This window comes from Leucoraja erinacea, chromosome 3, assembly GCF_028641065.1.
Source record: "Leucoraja erinacea ecotype New England chromosome 3, Leri_hhj_1, whole genome shotgun sequence".
NCBI lineage: Eukaryota > Metazoa > Chordata > Chondrichthyes > Rajiformes > Rajidae > Leucoraja > Leucoraja erinaceus.
The window spans coordinates 61549630-61566782 of NC_073379.1; the positions used below are offsets into that span (position 1 = coordinate 61549630).

Consider the following 17153-nt stretch of genomic DNA (forward strand, 5'->3'; position numbering starts at 1 on the left):
ACATATATGCGTACGTATAGTTGTGAATGTTGCTCATTAAATAATTAAGAGCATTGATTTGCCCTTAAAATGAATTCTGTAATAACGTGTCAACGGTAGCAGTGACAATCGAACACTGCGGTTTTAATGTTTCACGTGTTCACAATTTAATTAATCCATCTTTATAGATTAAAACAAATATTAACATTGGGAATTTAAACGCATTTGATTGCATTCCGTTATCAAACATAGTCAATATTCGCTCTGAAGACATTTCCAGGACAATAGGGTCCGGGAAGGGCGTGTGTGTGAATCAGTGCGGGGTGGATAGATGGCCGGTGGGGGGTGGGGGGTTAGAAGGCAGTCGGTACAGAATGGATGGATTGAGGCAGGTGAATTAGTACGTGTTGGTTGGAGTAGGTACAATTGTGAGGGGAGAGCACGGGGGATGTCAGTGGTGTTGAATGGGGGGGTTCAGTACGGGATGGATGGGGGTAGACAAAAGTGCTGGAGAAACTCAGCGGGTGAGGAAACATCTATGGAGCGAAGGAAGTAGGCAACGTTATGGAGACCCTTGCCCAGATTGTCCCCCCCCTATTCATCTTGGTGTAGGATGGATGGGGGGTGGCAGAAGAATCAATGCGAGGTGGATATGGTGATCAGCGCAGGATGAATAGATTGGGGGGGGGGGGGGGATGGAGAGGGCAGCACAGGGGATGTCAGTGAGGACTGAATAGAGGCGGGAATGGGGATCAGTGCTGGATGTAGAGGAGGGGTCCCAGGATAAAAGGGGGGGGGGGGGATGGAGGGGGCGTACGAGAGAGAAGGGGGGCGAGGTGGGGAGGAAAGAAGGTCAGCGCTCCTCGGACAACATCGCCCGCTGCCTTGGCCGTTGGGATTTCCTCGCCACCACCTCCCTGCTCCGCCAGCCAACAGCAAGGTGCGGGGCCAAGCGGTGCAGCTCAAAGATCTTATAGCTAAAGGATCTATGGTGCAGCTGCTTCAGAAGTGTCGGAGCGAATGACGGCTCCCGCACAGCAACAGCAGCGGCCACGACAGCAACACCCGCTAACGGCGCTTTAAAAAAAAAAAACCCTCCCGCACGCCGAGGACTCCCCCTCCCTCCTACCGGCCTCGACGTGCTGGAGGTTTTTTTTTTAAAAGGGCCGTTAGCGGCAAAGATCCTATAGCGGAGCTCTGCTATAAGATCTTTGGTTAGTGGGTTTGCAAGCAGCGGCCCTTATCAGGGCGGGCGGGGTTCGGGAGGAGGAGATGGGGCCGCTGCTGCCGCTGTTCTGGGCCCGTCATTCGCTGCAACCCTTCGTCACCCTGCACCTAGTATCTTGCCCACGCAATACAGCCGTCACCGCCGACACAAAACGTTGCATTCCTTTTCTCCAGATATGCTGCCTGACCCGTGGAGTTACTCCAGTTTTTTGTGTCTATCTTCGGTACAAACCAGTATCTGGTTGCCATGCCGGGCAAAATGACTCGGTGTTTAGGTTGCCCGGCAGCGGTTTGAGTTGTCAATGGCACCCGGGCAACCGTTAATTTCGAGCCCTGAAGGGGATGAAGTAAAAACAAAGTATCAGGATCAATGGCTGAGAACAATTGTAAATTGAGGTTGTGTAAAATGAGCCAAAGTGTGGTAACTACGCAAAAATAATTTTCTTTAGTTTGAGAAAAGAAAAATGGGGATATGGATGGCATTAATTCAAATTATTTTTCTACGCCTCGGGACAACTTTATACCCATCTTCATATTTTACATAGGCTGTAGGTTCTCATCTGTAGTCATGGGATCAGTAACACGTCATCTCCAATATCCAATGCCACATAAGAAAAAACTAGGGGACTATATACACCATTTTGTAGGCACACTTTGAAAATAGGTAGAGCAATAATAAAGGATGGTTCAAAGACAGGTTGAAGTATGAAATTATTCAACTCTGTTTTGAATTGTTATCTCAAGCATCCAATGTAAGTATTTTTGTTGCCATGGTCTTTAATTCAAATCCTTTTGAGTAGCTCCCAAAGCCCCTTATTTCACCAAGATCTTTGCAAGAGAATAAAACTGTTGATCTTGCGAAAAATATGGATTAATGGAACTTTACTCAACATCTACTTGGAATATAACTGCCAACTCACCATGTGGTATACAATTCAAACCAACGCAACACAAAGTGTAGAAACATAAAAAAATGTTCATAGCACATTGAGGTTTAATTGCATTTAAATCAAGACAGGGATGATGTCAAAGATAATGTCATTGATCTCAGTTTTACAGTGGAAAATGGCATTATGCTTTCTAGCAGTACACGGAATAATCTTTGTTCAATTTACATATACTTTTTGTTACTTTCATGAGAAGATTCTGATTCATTCTCCTCAAAGAAACATTTTTGCAGATGTAAACTGCAAAGTATGAAATTGCTTGTTTGCTCAAATTAAATACAATTAAGTTTTTAAGTGAACAATCACAAAAAAAGGTGATCCAAACAACTGCCAGACAGGAACATTAAAATAATGTAATATTTGTTAATGCACACAAATAACATGCTTTTGGTTAAATCAATTTTGATGAAATCATTGTAATTTTGTTTTTAAGAGCACATTTGGAAAACTGTTTTCAACAAAATAATCAAAAGTGATTTTCTTTTGTTCTAATTAAAATTGATGTTATTTTTAGACATGGTGCAGGTTTTCAGAATATCAAATGCTGAAGAACAACCATTTTCAACTATGCAGACTAGTCACCAAAAGGTCTGTATGCAGTGACTTCACATTTTGAAGCAAACTTGAAACAGGTAAATAAATCGTGGTCTTTATCTTAAATTGTTTTTTAGAATATTAGTTAAAGTTAAAAGCAAAAAAATGACACCAACATTTCTTTATCCATATAATAAACTAAATATTCTGCATTCATGTAATTTCCTTGTTCAATAGATGTGCCTGATTTTTTTTCAATTATAAACCTGGCAATATATGCAATTCAGATTTTTGCTCCAGTATTTGAAGTTATGTTTTAAAATAAATTTATGCCCAATAGGCTGTCATCACAACGATGGGTCAGATTTGTACCAACAAATGTTATTCAAAAATCAGTGAATTTAGTAATAGTGCTTCACATTACAAGGTAGAAAATAGATTGAGATATAATTCTCTCAACCAGTGAATATTTTTTCCTTTCTTTTACTTCAATTCAAAGTGCTGACTCCCCAGTTAACTAGTTAAACTGCTGAGGGCAAAATGAGCAGGCTTTGTTAGTAGAATCTTTACAACAATGCCACATCCAACCAGTAGTACTCTGTAAACATTTGACTGAAACGAGGTCACAGTTTCGCTGCCAGGCCATCCAGGGTGCAATGATGTATCAGGTACTATTTTGACGAGTACAGATTGCACATTCAAATATCTTTACCTGCTTTCATCACATTTCTTTTACTAAGTATTTTCAACAGCAAATATCAATAACAAAGGGAACTCAATAGTTGATTTAAGAATGATATTAACAGAAGATTCCAGCACAAAAATACAGTTGTAAGTCTGGAGGAGGAAGAACAAAGGCAAGAGTGGTAACAAAGCAGATCTTCTGTTTGGCCTGTAGTGTTAGCTTATGACAGTTTTTAACCTTCCCTTAAGTGTCACAACTCAGTTTGTCGTAGTGGTTAAGTCTGTGTTTTGATATCTCCAGCTCTCATAAGAGCCTTGATTGCTCTGGCTCGCATTTCCAATTCGAGCAGTTCCAGTTGCTGTGCTGAAGGTTGAAGTCCATCACTGTCAGCATTGAGAGCAGCAGCCGATTGATCTTTCCCTGTAGTAGACCCCGACAAACCAAGAATCTCATTTACACTCTTTTCAATGTCCTTTTGAATCTCATCTGCAACACCAACAGGCGTAGGTGCACATCTATGCAGTAACACATCTGTACTTTCTTCTTGTTCGTTGCAGTTTTGCTCTATGTCACTATCGTATGCTTCAGCATTTATGCTCAGGGCATCACTTTCATCTCCAGAAGCTCCACCTGGTTCAGTAAGGACAAATCCATATTATTTACTGACTCAATTATGCTAATACATTTAAATTAAATACAAAATATGCCAAAACTAAAACAAGAACATTCTATTGCCCTTTCTCTATTTCAATACTGAAACATTTCTAAGCAGCCATATTGGTACTGGTGTTGGTTATTGTTATCATGCTTACCAAGCTTTTGTTTGCATGCTACCCAATTAAATCAAGATGATACAAATCATGAATGCAACCAAGCCATACATGAGTAATAACCAACTGAAGATTGCTATAATCAAATTAAAACCATTTACTTTTAAACCATAGGATATAGTACTATTTACTTCACATAAACTGTTACGCATTTCATGAAACTTCCAATTTCAATGTGAACAAATTAGAAGTTTGAATACATTCAACTGTGAATGTTTCTGAAATTGTTAACATTAATGTGGTTTGCAAGTAATTTGGAGCAATGGTACCACAAGTTCCCTTTAACTAGAACATAATTTCAATAACTCCTTCCCTCAAATTCAATAAATGGCATCTGTTCAAACAAAATAAAATAATCCTTATTTCCGACGTCTTCAAAATTAAAGCTTCTCAATTGTTTTCCATGAAGAGTTTGAATCTTGGTACGGTATCAGTATTTTGAACGGTATCAGTATTTGGAGGCACATTCTTTAATGCTGGATCAAATCCATCTGCAACGTGCGATTGTGTCACCAATTGGTAAATAACACCCCTGTTTCTCAAAGGGCTGTCATGAGATATTACAACACATTTTGAAACGGTTGGTTTTTGACTTAAGGAAGCAAGGGAGTGAACGCAATCCTGTCCTCATCAACTTTGGCTGCTATAGAGATGGTCAACAGCTTCAAGTTGCTAGGCATCCATATAACCAGCAACCCAACCTGGCTCCTTTCGTTCAAGTCTGGTGACATGGAGCTATGACCTTGATATGGCTCTCAAAGAGGCGAGAAGGGAATTTCACTCCAAACTGGACAATGAGACGGGTATTCGGCAGCTATGGCAGGGTTTGCATGCCATCACCTCCTACAAGGTGAAATCGTGGCAGCTCAAGTGACAGAGAAGCATCACTCCCATACAAGCTCAAGATGTTTTTCGAGCACGCTTTGATAGGGAGAACACTCTTGTGCCTTCCCGGGGGCCCCTTTGCCCACGATGGTATAACAATCTCAGTCACAGAAGCCTATTTCCGGAGGGAGAACCATTAAAAAGAGTCTGGACCTGATGGTATACACGGTTGTGTTCTTAAAACCCGTGCAGACCAACTGGATGGAGTTTTTGTGGACATCTTCAACTTCTCATTACTGAGGTCCATTTCATGATGCCCAAGAAGAATAAAGTGACGTGCCTCAATGATTATCAACTGGCGGCACTAATGTTCACAGTGATGAAGTGCTTTGAGAGGTTTCTTATGATGCATGTCAACCCCTCCCTTAACAAGAACCCAGACCCGTTACCATTTGAGGACCGCCACAACATGTCAACAGAGGATTAAATCTCATTGGCTCTCTGCACTGGACCACTTGGACAATACAAACTCATACGTCAGGCCGTTGCTCATAGATTACAGCTCGGCATTTAACACCATCATCCCCTGCAAGTTGGTTACCAATCTCACGGAGCTGGGCCTCTGAGCATCCCTCTGCACATCATAATCTTTATGAATTGGCAGCAACACCTTCTCTTTGATAACCATCAGTATGGGAGCACTGCAAGGCTGCGTGCTCAACCCCCTGCTCTAGTCAATTCAAGTCAAGTCAAGTTTATTCGTCACATACACATACGAGATGTGCAGTGAAATGAAAAGTGGCAATGCTCGCGGACTTTGTGCAAAAAGACAAACAAACAAACAACCAAACAAACTACAAACAGAATGGAACAGAATCACATATTCTTTTACATATTAAATATTGTGGGCGGAAGGAAAAAGGGAAAAAAACTGCAATTTTTAAAAAAGCAGTAGAGTGGTACAGTAAAAGTTAGTCCCTGGTAAAATAGGAGTTTACAGTCCTAATGGCCTCTGGGAAAAAACACCTTCTCAACCTCTCCATTCTCACAGCATGGCAATGGAGGCGTTTGCCTGACCGTAGCAGCTGGAACAGCCCGTTGCAGGGGTGGAAGGGGTCTCCCATGATTTTATTGGCTCTGGAGTTGCACCTCCTGATGTATAGTTCCTGCAGGGGGGGCGAATGAAGTTCCCATAGTGCGTTCGGCCGAACGCACTACTCTCTGCAGAGCCTTCTTGTCCTGGGCAGAGCAATTCCCAAACCAAATTGTAATATTTCCGGACAAGATGCTTTCCACAGCCGCTGAGTAGAAGCACTGGAGGATCCTTGGAGGCACTCTGAATTTCCTCAATTGCCTGAGGTGGTAAAGGCGCTGCCTTGCCTTACTCACGAGGGCTGCGGCGTGTGATGTCCATGTCATATCCTCAGAGATGTGGACTCCCAGATATTTAAAACAGCTCACCCTATCCACAGGATCCCCATTTATCCTCAATGGTGTGTACGTCCTCGGATGATGTGTCCTGTTGTGCCCACGACTTAAGGAGTAAGCCATTTACTTAATCTTACTTAAGGAGTAAGCCATTTAGAACGGAGACGAGGAAACACTTTTTCTCACAGAGAGTGGTGAGTCTGTGGAATTCTCTGCCTCAGAGGGCACTGGAGGCGGGTTCTCTGGATGTTTTCAAGAGAGACCTAGATAAGGCTCTTAAAATAGCAGAGACAGGGGGTATGGGGAGAAAGCAGGAACGGGGTACTGATTGGGGATGATCAGCAATGATCACATTGAATGGCAGTGTTGACTCGAAGGGCCGAATAACTTACTCCTGCACCTATTGTCTATTGACTGAGTAGCCGGACACAGTTCGAACTCCATCTTCAAGTTCATTGACAACACCAGCTTTGTTGGACGAATTACAGATGGGGATGAGTCGAAGTATAGGAGGGAGATCGATCAACTGATCAAATGGGCCAGAACAACAACCTTGCTCTTAACCTCAGTAAGACCAATTAACTCATTTTGGATTTTGGAAGATGAACGACCAGGGTCCACAAATCTGTCTTCATCGATGTGACGGTGGTGGAGTCAAAAGCTTCAAATTCCTGGGCGTGCATATGTCAAAGGTATCAAAGGTATTTTATTAGTCACATTCACATACACCCAGGTGTAGTGAAGTGAAACGCTTTTTGCCATTTTGCAGCACACAAAAAAAAATACAGACATAACACCAATGAGAGTCTTAAACACATAGAACACATCCCCACAATGGCTCCCACCATGAGGGAAGGCACAAAGTCCAGTCCCCAACCCCAGTTCACCCATAGTCTGGCCCATTGAGGCCTCCACAGTTGCCTCTACGGAGGCCCGATGTTCCAAGCCGTTCTCGCCGGGTGATGTTGCTCCGGCGTCGGGAGAGTCCTCCCAGCGGCTTGGGAACTCTGGGACGGCCGCTTCCGCACTGGAGGCCGCGGCTTCTGAAGCCAACAAGGCCGCGCCGGTTGGAGCTGCACAACTGGCGATCTCATCTAGAGATCCCAGGCTCCCGGTGTAAAGTTCAGCGCCGCTGCCCGCAGCTGGTCGCTCCACAGTCCCGCAGCTCCGCGATGTTTTACCCGGCGGTCTCAGCTCACCGGAGCTCCAGCGCGGCGACCCAGGCAAGGCATCGCCCGCTCTGTGATAGCGCTCCAGCGCTGTGCCGCTGCCGAAGCCGAGGTTCCGGGCGGTCCCCAACAGGAAACACCGCTCCAGGCCCGCTGGTAGGCCGCGAGGACGGGTCGAAGCTGCAGCCCGGAGAAAAGCTGCCTCTTCGACCAGGTAGGGACCCTGAAAGGTAGTTTCCCCCTCTCCCCCCCCCCCCCCCCCCATAAAAAAAAGTCTAGACCTACAAACAAAACACGTAACTAACTAAAATAAAAAAATTAAAAGATGAAGAGACAGACAGCTGCTGGCTGGGCAGCCGTGCACAGGACAGCGCCCCCTCTGAAGATTTGTCCGAGAGTCTTAGACCCAGCACATTGAAGCAGTTATAAAGAAAGCCCATCAATCCCTTTACTTCCTTAGAAGATTGAGATGATTCTCTATGTCAACAAATACTCTTTTGAACTTCCACAGAGGTACAGTAGAGAACATATTAACTGGTTGCATCATGGCCTGGTTTAGCAACTTGAACACCCAGGAATGAAGATGGCAAAAAAAGCGAGCACAGCCCAGTCCATCGCAGGCTCCTCACCTTCTTCCATCCAGTCTATCGTTATGGTGCACTGCATCAGGAGGGAATGACAAGGATACCTACCAGCCTGGCCATTCCCTTTTCTCTTTTCAACCTTCTGAGCTTGAATGCCAGGACATTCACTTAAGAGCAGCTTCTTTCCACTGCTCTCGAAAAAAAATTACCTCTTTCACACCCCATTCTCAGAGGTGTGCCACATACTCTTACTCATAAATCTACCTCATTTAATTGTTCCATTATTTTACTTTAATAGTATTTTTACAACGTTTTGGATTCCACTATATCGTGCATTACTCTGCTGTGTTCTATTTGTTGTATTAATTTTGGATTTATCATTACTGTATGGATATTTACGTTATAAGCTTCATGTGAACAAATAATTTCATTGCACGCTGGTGTATATGACAATAAACTGAATTTGATCTCAAAAGAATAGAATTGTTGAGTATTGGGTAGAAGATGTTATCCGATGACAGAGCTTTTACTTGGTTACATTCAAATAAATTACAATTTACCCCGAGAGTTTTAACTTGACTTTGTCATGGGAGATAAACGCAATTCAACTGTACCCCGAGGTGAATGGATTTTTACTAATTTTAAGTTTTGTTATATATATTTAATTTAATAATCTGAGATTTCATGGTTTTGATTAGAACATAATTCAAACAAGGACTGATCAAGAATAAGCTTCATATTGTGACACTGTTTTCCTTTATTCTGATATTCAAGGATGCTGCTCTTCTGAATATCAATTTAAAACCTTCTGCCTCTCCCCATGCAATAAAATAATATTATTAGAGCAAGGTATTCACCTTCCCACACTAATTTAATCTCCAATGCATTGAAAGCTAGGAAAGATGGTACAAGAACAGCCAAGCTTTTGCTCTAACTTATCTTTGTGCATTTCAATTTTTTAAAGCTGGTACTAAGCTGGTATTAAGATTTGGAACATTGAATACTTTTAATACTTTGGATTCTTTCAAAATAACTTCTGTATAATTAGTATAGCTGAATATTGTGATTTCACTAAATTAAGGTTGTCAACAGTTTCAAATATTTACTGTTGAAAATGTGTAAAGTTTCTCAGTCGGAGAGCAGCAATTTCAATGCCAGGGTATGAAAAAAGGCCCAAGTTAAAGATGAAGTGCAACATTGAAAATGTTTAACTTGCTGTAATATGCTAACTGCAAGAGCATTAGTTGTCACATATGGTGTACGGTTTTCTACTATCTGCAGCTAGAGATACTATTTATTAGATGTTTGGTCAATTATGCAAGAAAGCAAACATGCACAATGAAACACTTAAATTATAAATATCTATTCAGTAACACGTAAAACATGATGCACAAAGGCTTCCATTTCTTGAAAGACGTACGTTGCATTATTGCCCATCAGTACCTAATCACACTAATTACTAAAATGTAGTCATACAGCTAAACAGCATGGAAACAGGCCCTTTGGCCCAACTCGTTCATGTCAACAAACCTGCTTAACTGAGTCACACTTTCTGGCCCAGATACCTCAATCTTTCTTATATATGTACCCATTTAAGTGTTTTTTAAATATTGTAACTGTACCCATCTCTACCACTTCCCCAGGCAGCTTGTTCCATATACATACCATCCTCTGTGTGGAAAAAAAAGGGCTCCCCGGGTCCCTTTTAAATTCTTCTTAAATTCTCTCTCATCGCAAACCTATGGCCTCCCCCTGCCTGGGGAAAATATATGGCTATTCACCATATCCATGCCCCTCATAATTTGATACATCTCTTTTAAGTTCACCCCTTATCCTCATGTTCCAGGGGAAAAAAGATCCAGTCAATCCTTTAATGTCCTTTAATTCCTTGTAAAGCTTTTTTGCACCCTTTCCAATCCAAACATCACCTATGCATGTTCTCCAGAGATGCTGACCTGTGAAGTTACTCCAGCACTGTGTACCCTTTTGGTGATGCACTTATGCAGAGGTGGTCTCAAATATTTGATTTATAAATCCTGGCAAATTCATACCACTGTATAATATATATATTTTTAAGGAAGGTAAATAGGATATTGAGATTATTTCAGTCACTTCAAGAGTTACTCTCCTATATCAAGTCTTCAGTGCTCGAATTCATACTGCAAAACGCTCAGCTACACTGGAACACTTCTAATTTTCCATCTCAATATAAAGAGCAACATGTCTCTTTCCCTCGCTACTTTCCAAGCCTTTATGTTTAAGAAAGAACTCCAGATGCTGGAAAAATCGAAGGTGGACAAAAATTCTGGAGAAACTCAGCGGGTAAGGCAGCATCTATGGAGCGAAGGAATAGGTGGCTCAACACTTGAACTCCCCCTCCAATTCCAAATTTGACCTTTCTGTCCTGGGCCTCCTCCATGGCCAGAGTGAGTCCCACCCCAAATTGGATGAGCAACACCTCATATTTCGCTTGGGTAGTTTACACCCCAGCAGTATGAACATTGACTTCTCCAATTTCAGGTAGTCCTTGCTTTCTCACTCCTTCCCCTCCCCTCCCCAGCTCTCCTGCAGCCCACCTCTTCCTGTCTTCTTCCCGCCCCCCCCCCCCACATCAGTCTGAAGAAGGGTCTTAACCCGAAACGTCACCTATTCCTTCGCTCCATAGATGCAGCATCACCTGCTGAGTTTCTTCAGCATTTATCTACCTTCCAAGCTTTAATATTCTGTTCATACTAACTATTTTATTTCTCTCTCTCGCTCTTCACCCACATAAAAGTGGCTGCACAGTGGCACAGCGATAAAGTTGCTCCCTTACAGTGCCAGAGACCCAGGTTTGATCCTGATTATGGGTGCTATCTGTACGGAGTTTCCATGTTCTCCCTGTGACCGCGTGGGGTTTCCCTGGCTGCTCCGGTTTCCACCCACGTTCTTAAGAGCCTCTGTAAATTTCCCCTAGTGTGTAGGATAGCACTAAGTCACAGGTGATCCGTTGGTCTGTACACACTCTGGGCCAAAGGGCCTGTTTCCATGCTGTAATCTCTCCAAACATTAAACATAAAATTTGTCAAAATTGTTTCATACAGATATTCCATTTCTGTTTCACTCTTTCAACTATAAGTAAATGACATATTTCACCTTCCGAGACAAGCTGACTCTCTTGTTTTACCCCTACTGCCTCATTCAAACCTGTTCTCGTTTACATTCCATTCTCTCTGCCCTTCATTGTTAGCATGTGTTCAGTAAATTGCCATTCATGCTCATCTCTTGCCATCCATTTGTTTCTGTTATCTTCAGTACCATATCTATCTATCTGCTGATAACACAAAATGAGGTGCTGCAAGAGGGGATTGGAATCTTCAACGATTCATGCATTTCCATCATAGTTTGAAGTAGCATCATCTCCAATTGTGGAAGATCTCTTGTAGGTGTGAAAAGGAGTGAGATCCAATCCATATAGATTTTTTTTTAAATTTAGAGTTTGAAAATATTATCAGTGTATAGAAACATAGAAAATAGGTGCAGGAGTAGGCCATTCGGCCCTTCGAGCCTGCACCGCCATTTGATATGATCATGGCATATCATCCAACTCGGTATCCCTACCCTGCCTTCTCTCCATACCCCCTGATCCCTTTAGCCACAAGGGCCACATCTAACTCCCTCTTAAATATAGCCAATGAACTGGCCTCAACTACATTCTGTGGCAGAGAATTCCACAGATTCACCACTCTCTGTGTAAAAAATGATTTTCTCATCTCGGTCCTAAAAGACTTCCATCTTCTGAATTCTAGCATGTAGCATGTACAAGCCGAGTCTATCCAGTCTTTCTTCATATGAAAGTCCTGCCATCCTAGGAATCTGTCTGGTGAACCTTCTCTGTACTCCCTCTATGGCAAGAATGTCTTTCCTCAGATTGGGAGACCAAAACTGTACGCAATACTCCAGGGGTGGTCTCACCAAGACCCTGTACAACTGTATAATTGACAATCGAACTTAAAGTGACCAAGATTTTCCTACCTGGAGTCCATTTAGGTTTCAGAATACAAGATAAAATTTCTATTCCTACTTAAATGTGCACATGAAAATGGATTTCATTATTTTTGTATATGATTAAACAGTGCAAAATTGTTTAATTTGCCACGGTTCTTTAAGTTACAGTTTAAAACTGAGGATATAACTCTACGCAAATGCCTGTAAGATAGCACCCTCTTATGATCATTTCAGTTCCTGCAATGTTGAAGTCAGAAATGTTTATAATTTGGATATTAATACATTAATAATTCCAATCACTGTTGTGTCTCAGCCCAAATTTGACCTATTAATTCTACTAAATATTTACTATATTTACTGGATAAAATCCATTTGATAGATGAAAAACTAAGGAAATAATGTCAAACTTTAGAAAAAAAAACATGACCTTACAATTAGCCAAATATGTTAACTTAAATCAACTTGCCAATTATAAAAGAATACACACACGTTTTTAAAGTTTTAAAAAACAAGCTGCAGCACTCATATGCCAAAAGCACTCGTATAACAAAAGCAGAAAACGTAACATACCCTTTCTCAATTCAGGAGCTTCTTGGTCCTTGTGTTCTTTATAGGAAGATGTGGAGTCTACATTATTGTCTTGTCTAGAAAGAAAAATAAAACTTCACAGCTCATTTTTAAAAATGTACATGTTGGAATATATTTGACATTCATGGTATTCCATCTGAGCAAAAATCTCTTAAGCAGACAAATTCTGCCATCTTGTGGAATTTTTGAGAGTGCATACTACTCAGCCATCTTGTAGAAAAACAAAAATAAATACACATTTAATTCTTTCACAAAATATAATTTAACCAGAATTGGGGAAGAATGGCAAGATTATCAAACAAGCCCCTTACTTTGTTCTTTAGAGTGGCATTAATAGATACTGAAAGCATTAATACTTTTTACAGTTAATGTCCCTTTATTTATTCCACAAAGGGATAACTAAACATAAATTAGTAAAAATCACAAATAACTGTTTGTAATTCTAACTATTATTTCACTCACATTGTTACTGGCTGCTCTGAAAACTCGGTGGTTTGCTTAGTTATTTGGGAGTGCATTTAAGAGTCAACAACATTGGTGGTGCCCAAAGTCACAGGCCTGATCAGATAAAGTTGGCAAATTTTATTTCCTGGAGCACATATGGTAGAACAATCAGGTAGCTTTCTGCGTCACCATTCCTGACACCAGCATTTTATTTCAGATTTGTTTAAATCAACCAAATTTAAATTCCCCAGCTGAAAATGTATGTTTTGAATTCAACTACTCTGGATATATTCTAGCAATTCAATCACTATGACATGATCAGCAATTACTGTGAATTGCTGAAAATGAGTACTAGAAACAATGCATTTTTTAAATCCCTCTTAAAATAAGTACTGCCAGAAAGGTTGTTAAAGCTACAATAAAGTACAGCTCGGATAACAGGATTTAAATAGTTTCAGTAAGGGAGGCTCAATATTGGTATAATACTTTCTCTGGAACAAAACAGGTGAAGTAGGGATGAGGAAGAGTAAAAAGTGCAGGTGATCGATAATCCTGCTGAAGAAGGGTCTCAACCTGAAACGTCACCTATTCCTTTTCACCAGAGATGCTGTCTTACCCGCTGAGTTACTCCAGCTTTTTGTGTCTATCTTCGATAGATATTTCAATTGTGTTTAAGTTTTTCAAAGTCTAAGTTTTGAAACAATAACAACATTTGAAAGGCTGATGTACAGGCACATGAATAGGAAGGTTTTGAGGGATATCAGACAAATTAAACTATCTTAGATGGGGGATCTTGGGCGATGTGAATGAGCTGGGCCGAAGGACCCGTTTCCATGCCGTATGGGTGTGTAAAGGATGTTTCCTGTTGTAGGAAAATATAAAACTACAGAACTCACTGTTTAAAAATAAGGACGTTTGGCTCTTTGAGACAGATGAGGAGCTTTTTTTCCTCTCAATTGAACTTTTCCTCAATGAGTGTTGGGAGAATGCTAACTATTTTTAAGGCAGAGGTAGTTAGATTCATCACAAATTAGGGGATGGAGAGAGGTTATTGCAGGAAGACAAGAACCAACAATTGAGATTACAAGCATATCAGCAAACTCAAATGGTAGAGCAGATAACCTATTCCTCTACAGGTGCACAACCTTTTATCCGAAAGCCTTGGGACCAGAAACTTCTCAGATTTCGGAATTTTTCGGATTTCCGAATGGAAGATTTTTCGCGTAGATTAGGTAGGTAGCGAGGGCGGCTTGAAAAGTCTGGAGCGGCTGCCTCCTCCCCGGAGACGGAGGAATCATTGTAAATCATTGCTTAAATGTTAGTCAGTTAGTTTGGAGGGATTTTATGTGGTGGTGGGGTGGTGGGGTGGCGCCCGCAGGCCCGCGATGTTGGGAGTCGGTGGCGTCGCAGCGCTGGGATACCAGCGGGGAGCGGGCAATGCCTTACCGGGTCGCCGTGCGGTAAGCTACGGAGCGCTGTGGCCGCCGACACACATCGCAGAGCTGGGGCTGCGGGCGTCTGGCCGCGGGCCGCGCTGGATTTGGAGCGCCGCGCAGCCAGGGGTAGAGTTGCCGGAGTCGGAGCTACAACCGGCGCCGCCCGCGGCCGGACGCCCGCAGCCCCCCGCAGCCCCGCGATGTTGGGAGTCGGCGGCCACAGCGCTCCGGAGCTTACTGCACGGTGACCCGGTAAGGCATTGCCCGCTCCCCGCCTCTCCGACCAGGTAGGGGACTAAGAATTAAAGTTTCCCCTTCACATAAAAGCCCTCCAAAGAACTGACTAACATTTAAGCAATGATTTACAGATGTTTAAGTGTCTCCCCGGTCTCCGGGCAGGAGGCAGCCGCTACAGTAGTACAGACCCGAGTTGACCGTGGGTCGTTTCGGGTCAAGTTTGGTGCCAAACGCGAGCTTTGGTGTGCAGACGACATCCTGGAAAAAATGTCCGGTTTTCGGAGCTTTTCGGTTTCCGGAACTCCGGATAAAAGGTTGTGCACTTGTATTTGTATTACTGTTCCACCAGCATGCGATTGCATGTGTCTAGCGCGACCAAAAGTGGTCGCTTGAGGCGTACGGCCGCACGGGGCCAGTCCCACTTCGAACCGCGGAGGCTTATGGAGTTGTGCAGGGCTGGTCCCGCCATCATACTCACCAATCAGCTGGGCACGGCGTTGGGCGGTGACTGAATTTGGATGGTGCACGGCGTCGGGCGGTGACGTCATCATGCAACGGCACGCCGGGCAGTGATGTAATCGTGCAATGCCACGCGCCAGGCGTACGCCGTTCGGGCCGGCAGGCGGTTGGCGCGCGGAATGTTCGGACAGTGCAGGATTTTCGGGGTCCCGCGAGATGTCGGGACCAGCCCTGCACAACTCCATACGCCTCCGCGGTTCGAAGTGGAACCGGCCCTGCGCGGCCGTACGCCTCCAGTGACCACGTTTGGTTGCGCTAGACGCATGCTATTGCATGCTGGTGGGACAGGCCCTTTATGTATTTGTATTTGTTCGAATCAAAAAACAACACATCAGCCTATTGAGAACAATGCCACAAATGCCACCATACAATTAATTTTATTTTTGATAATTCAATGCTACAAGTAAACAAAATATTTTTCAGCATCACTAATATGTCAGTTAAGTTAAAAAAAAACCCATCAGTATCCTATTCAAAAGACTTATAGACATTCAAAGCAAAGTTTCAGCATGATAGTAAACCAATCACTCAAAGTGAATGAAGCGTTGTGTTTTCAGTAGGAAAAATATGCAGAAATAAAACACCACCTGCACCACTATTTTTCAACTAGGTTTGGAAAGAAAGAAATTACATTTACGGGTTCTCACCAATTCATCACATGGATAATAACCGTGTCAAGGCAGCAAACATACAGTGCCATCCATAATGTTTGGGACAAAGACCCATCATTTATTTATTTGCCTCTGTACTCCACAATTTGAGCTTTGTAATAAGTAAAAACAATTACATGTGGTGAAAGTGCACATTGTCAGATTTTATTAAAGGGTATTTTTATACATTTTGGTTTCACCATGTAGAAATTACAGCTGTGTTTATACAGTCCCCCCCATTTCAGGGCACCATAATGTTTGGGACACATGGCTTCACAGGTGTTTGTAGTTGCTCAGGTGTGTTTAATTGCCTCCTTCATGCAGGAATAAGAGAACTCCCAGCACCTATTTTCATCCAGTCTTCCCATCACCTTTGGAAACTTTTATTGCTGCTTATCAACATGAGGACCAAAGTTGTGCCAATGAAAGTCAAATAAGCCATTATGAGACCGAGAAACAAGAATAAAACTGTTAGAGAAATCAGCCAAACCTTAGGCTTACCAAAATCAACTATTTGGAACATCATTAAGAAGAAAGCGAGCACTGGTGTGCTTACTAATCGCAATGGGACTAGCAGGCCAAGGAACACCTCCACTGCAGTTGACAGAAGAATTCCCTCTATAATAAAGAAAAATCCCCAAACACCTGTCCGACAGATCAGAAACAATCTTCTGGAATCAGTCTGAAGAAGGGTTTCGGCCCGAAACTTCGCCTATTTCTTTCGCTCCATAGATGCTGCTGCACCCACTGAGTTTCTCCAGCAATTTTGTGTACCTTCTGGAGTCAGGTGTGGATTTGTCAATTACCACTGTCTGCAGAAGACTTCATGAACCAAAATACAGAGGCTACACTGTAAGATGCAAACCACTGGTTAGCCGCAAGAATAGGATGTCCAGGTTACAGTTTGCCAGAAGTACTTAAAAGAGCAACCACAGTTCTAGAAATAGGTCTTGTGGACAGATGAGACGAAGATTAACTTATATCAGAGTGATGGCAAGAGCAAAGTATGGAGGAGAGAAGGAACTGCCCAAGATCCAAAACATACCACCTCATCTGTGAAACACAGTGGTGGGGGTGTTATGGC

The 17153-nt window shown here is 42.6% G+C and overlaps 1 protein-coding gene across 5 annotated transcripts in view; it reads right to left on the minus strand.

The window, feature by feature from the left end:
- Positions 1–2180: 2180 nt before the first annotated feature.
- LOC129695646 (caspase activity and apoptosis inhibitor 1) overlaps positions 2181–17153 on the minus strand; it is a 48771-nt gene continuing 33798 nt past the window's right edge. For 4 of the 5 annotated variants that reach the window (XM_055632789.1, XM_055632788.1, XM_055632792.1 and 1 more), the window contains 2 exons: positions 12766–12839; positions 2181–4002 (listed from right to left, as the gene is read on the minus strand). In XM_055632789.1, the coding sequence (XP_055488764.1) occupies positions 3647–4002; positions 12766–12839 (430 nt within the window). In that variant the 3' untranslated portion in view covers positions 2181–3646. Of the gene's footprint in view, positions 4003–12765; positions 12858–17153 lie in introns of all 5 variants that reach the window. The other variant, XM_055632790.1, reaches the window with a different exon arrangement.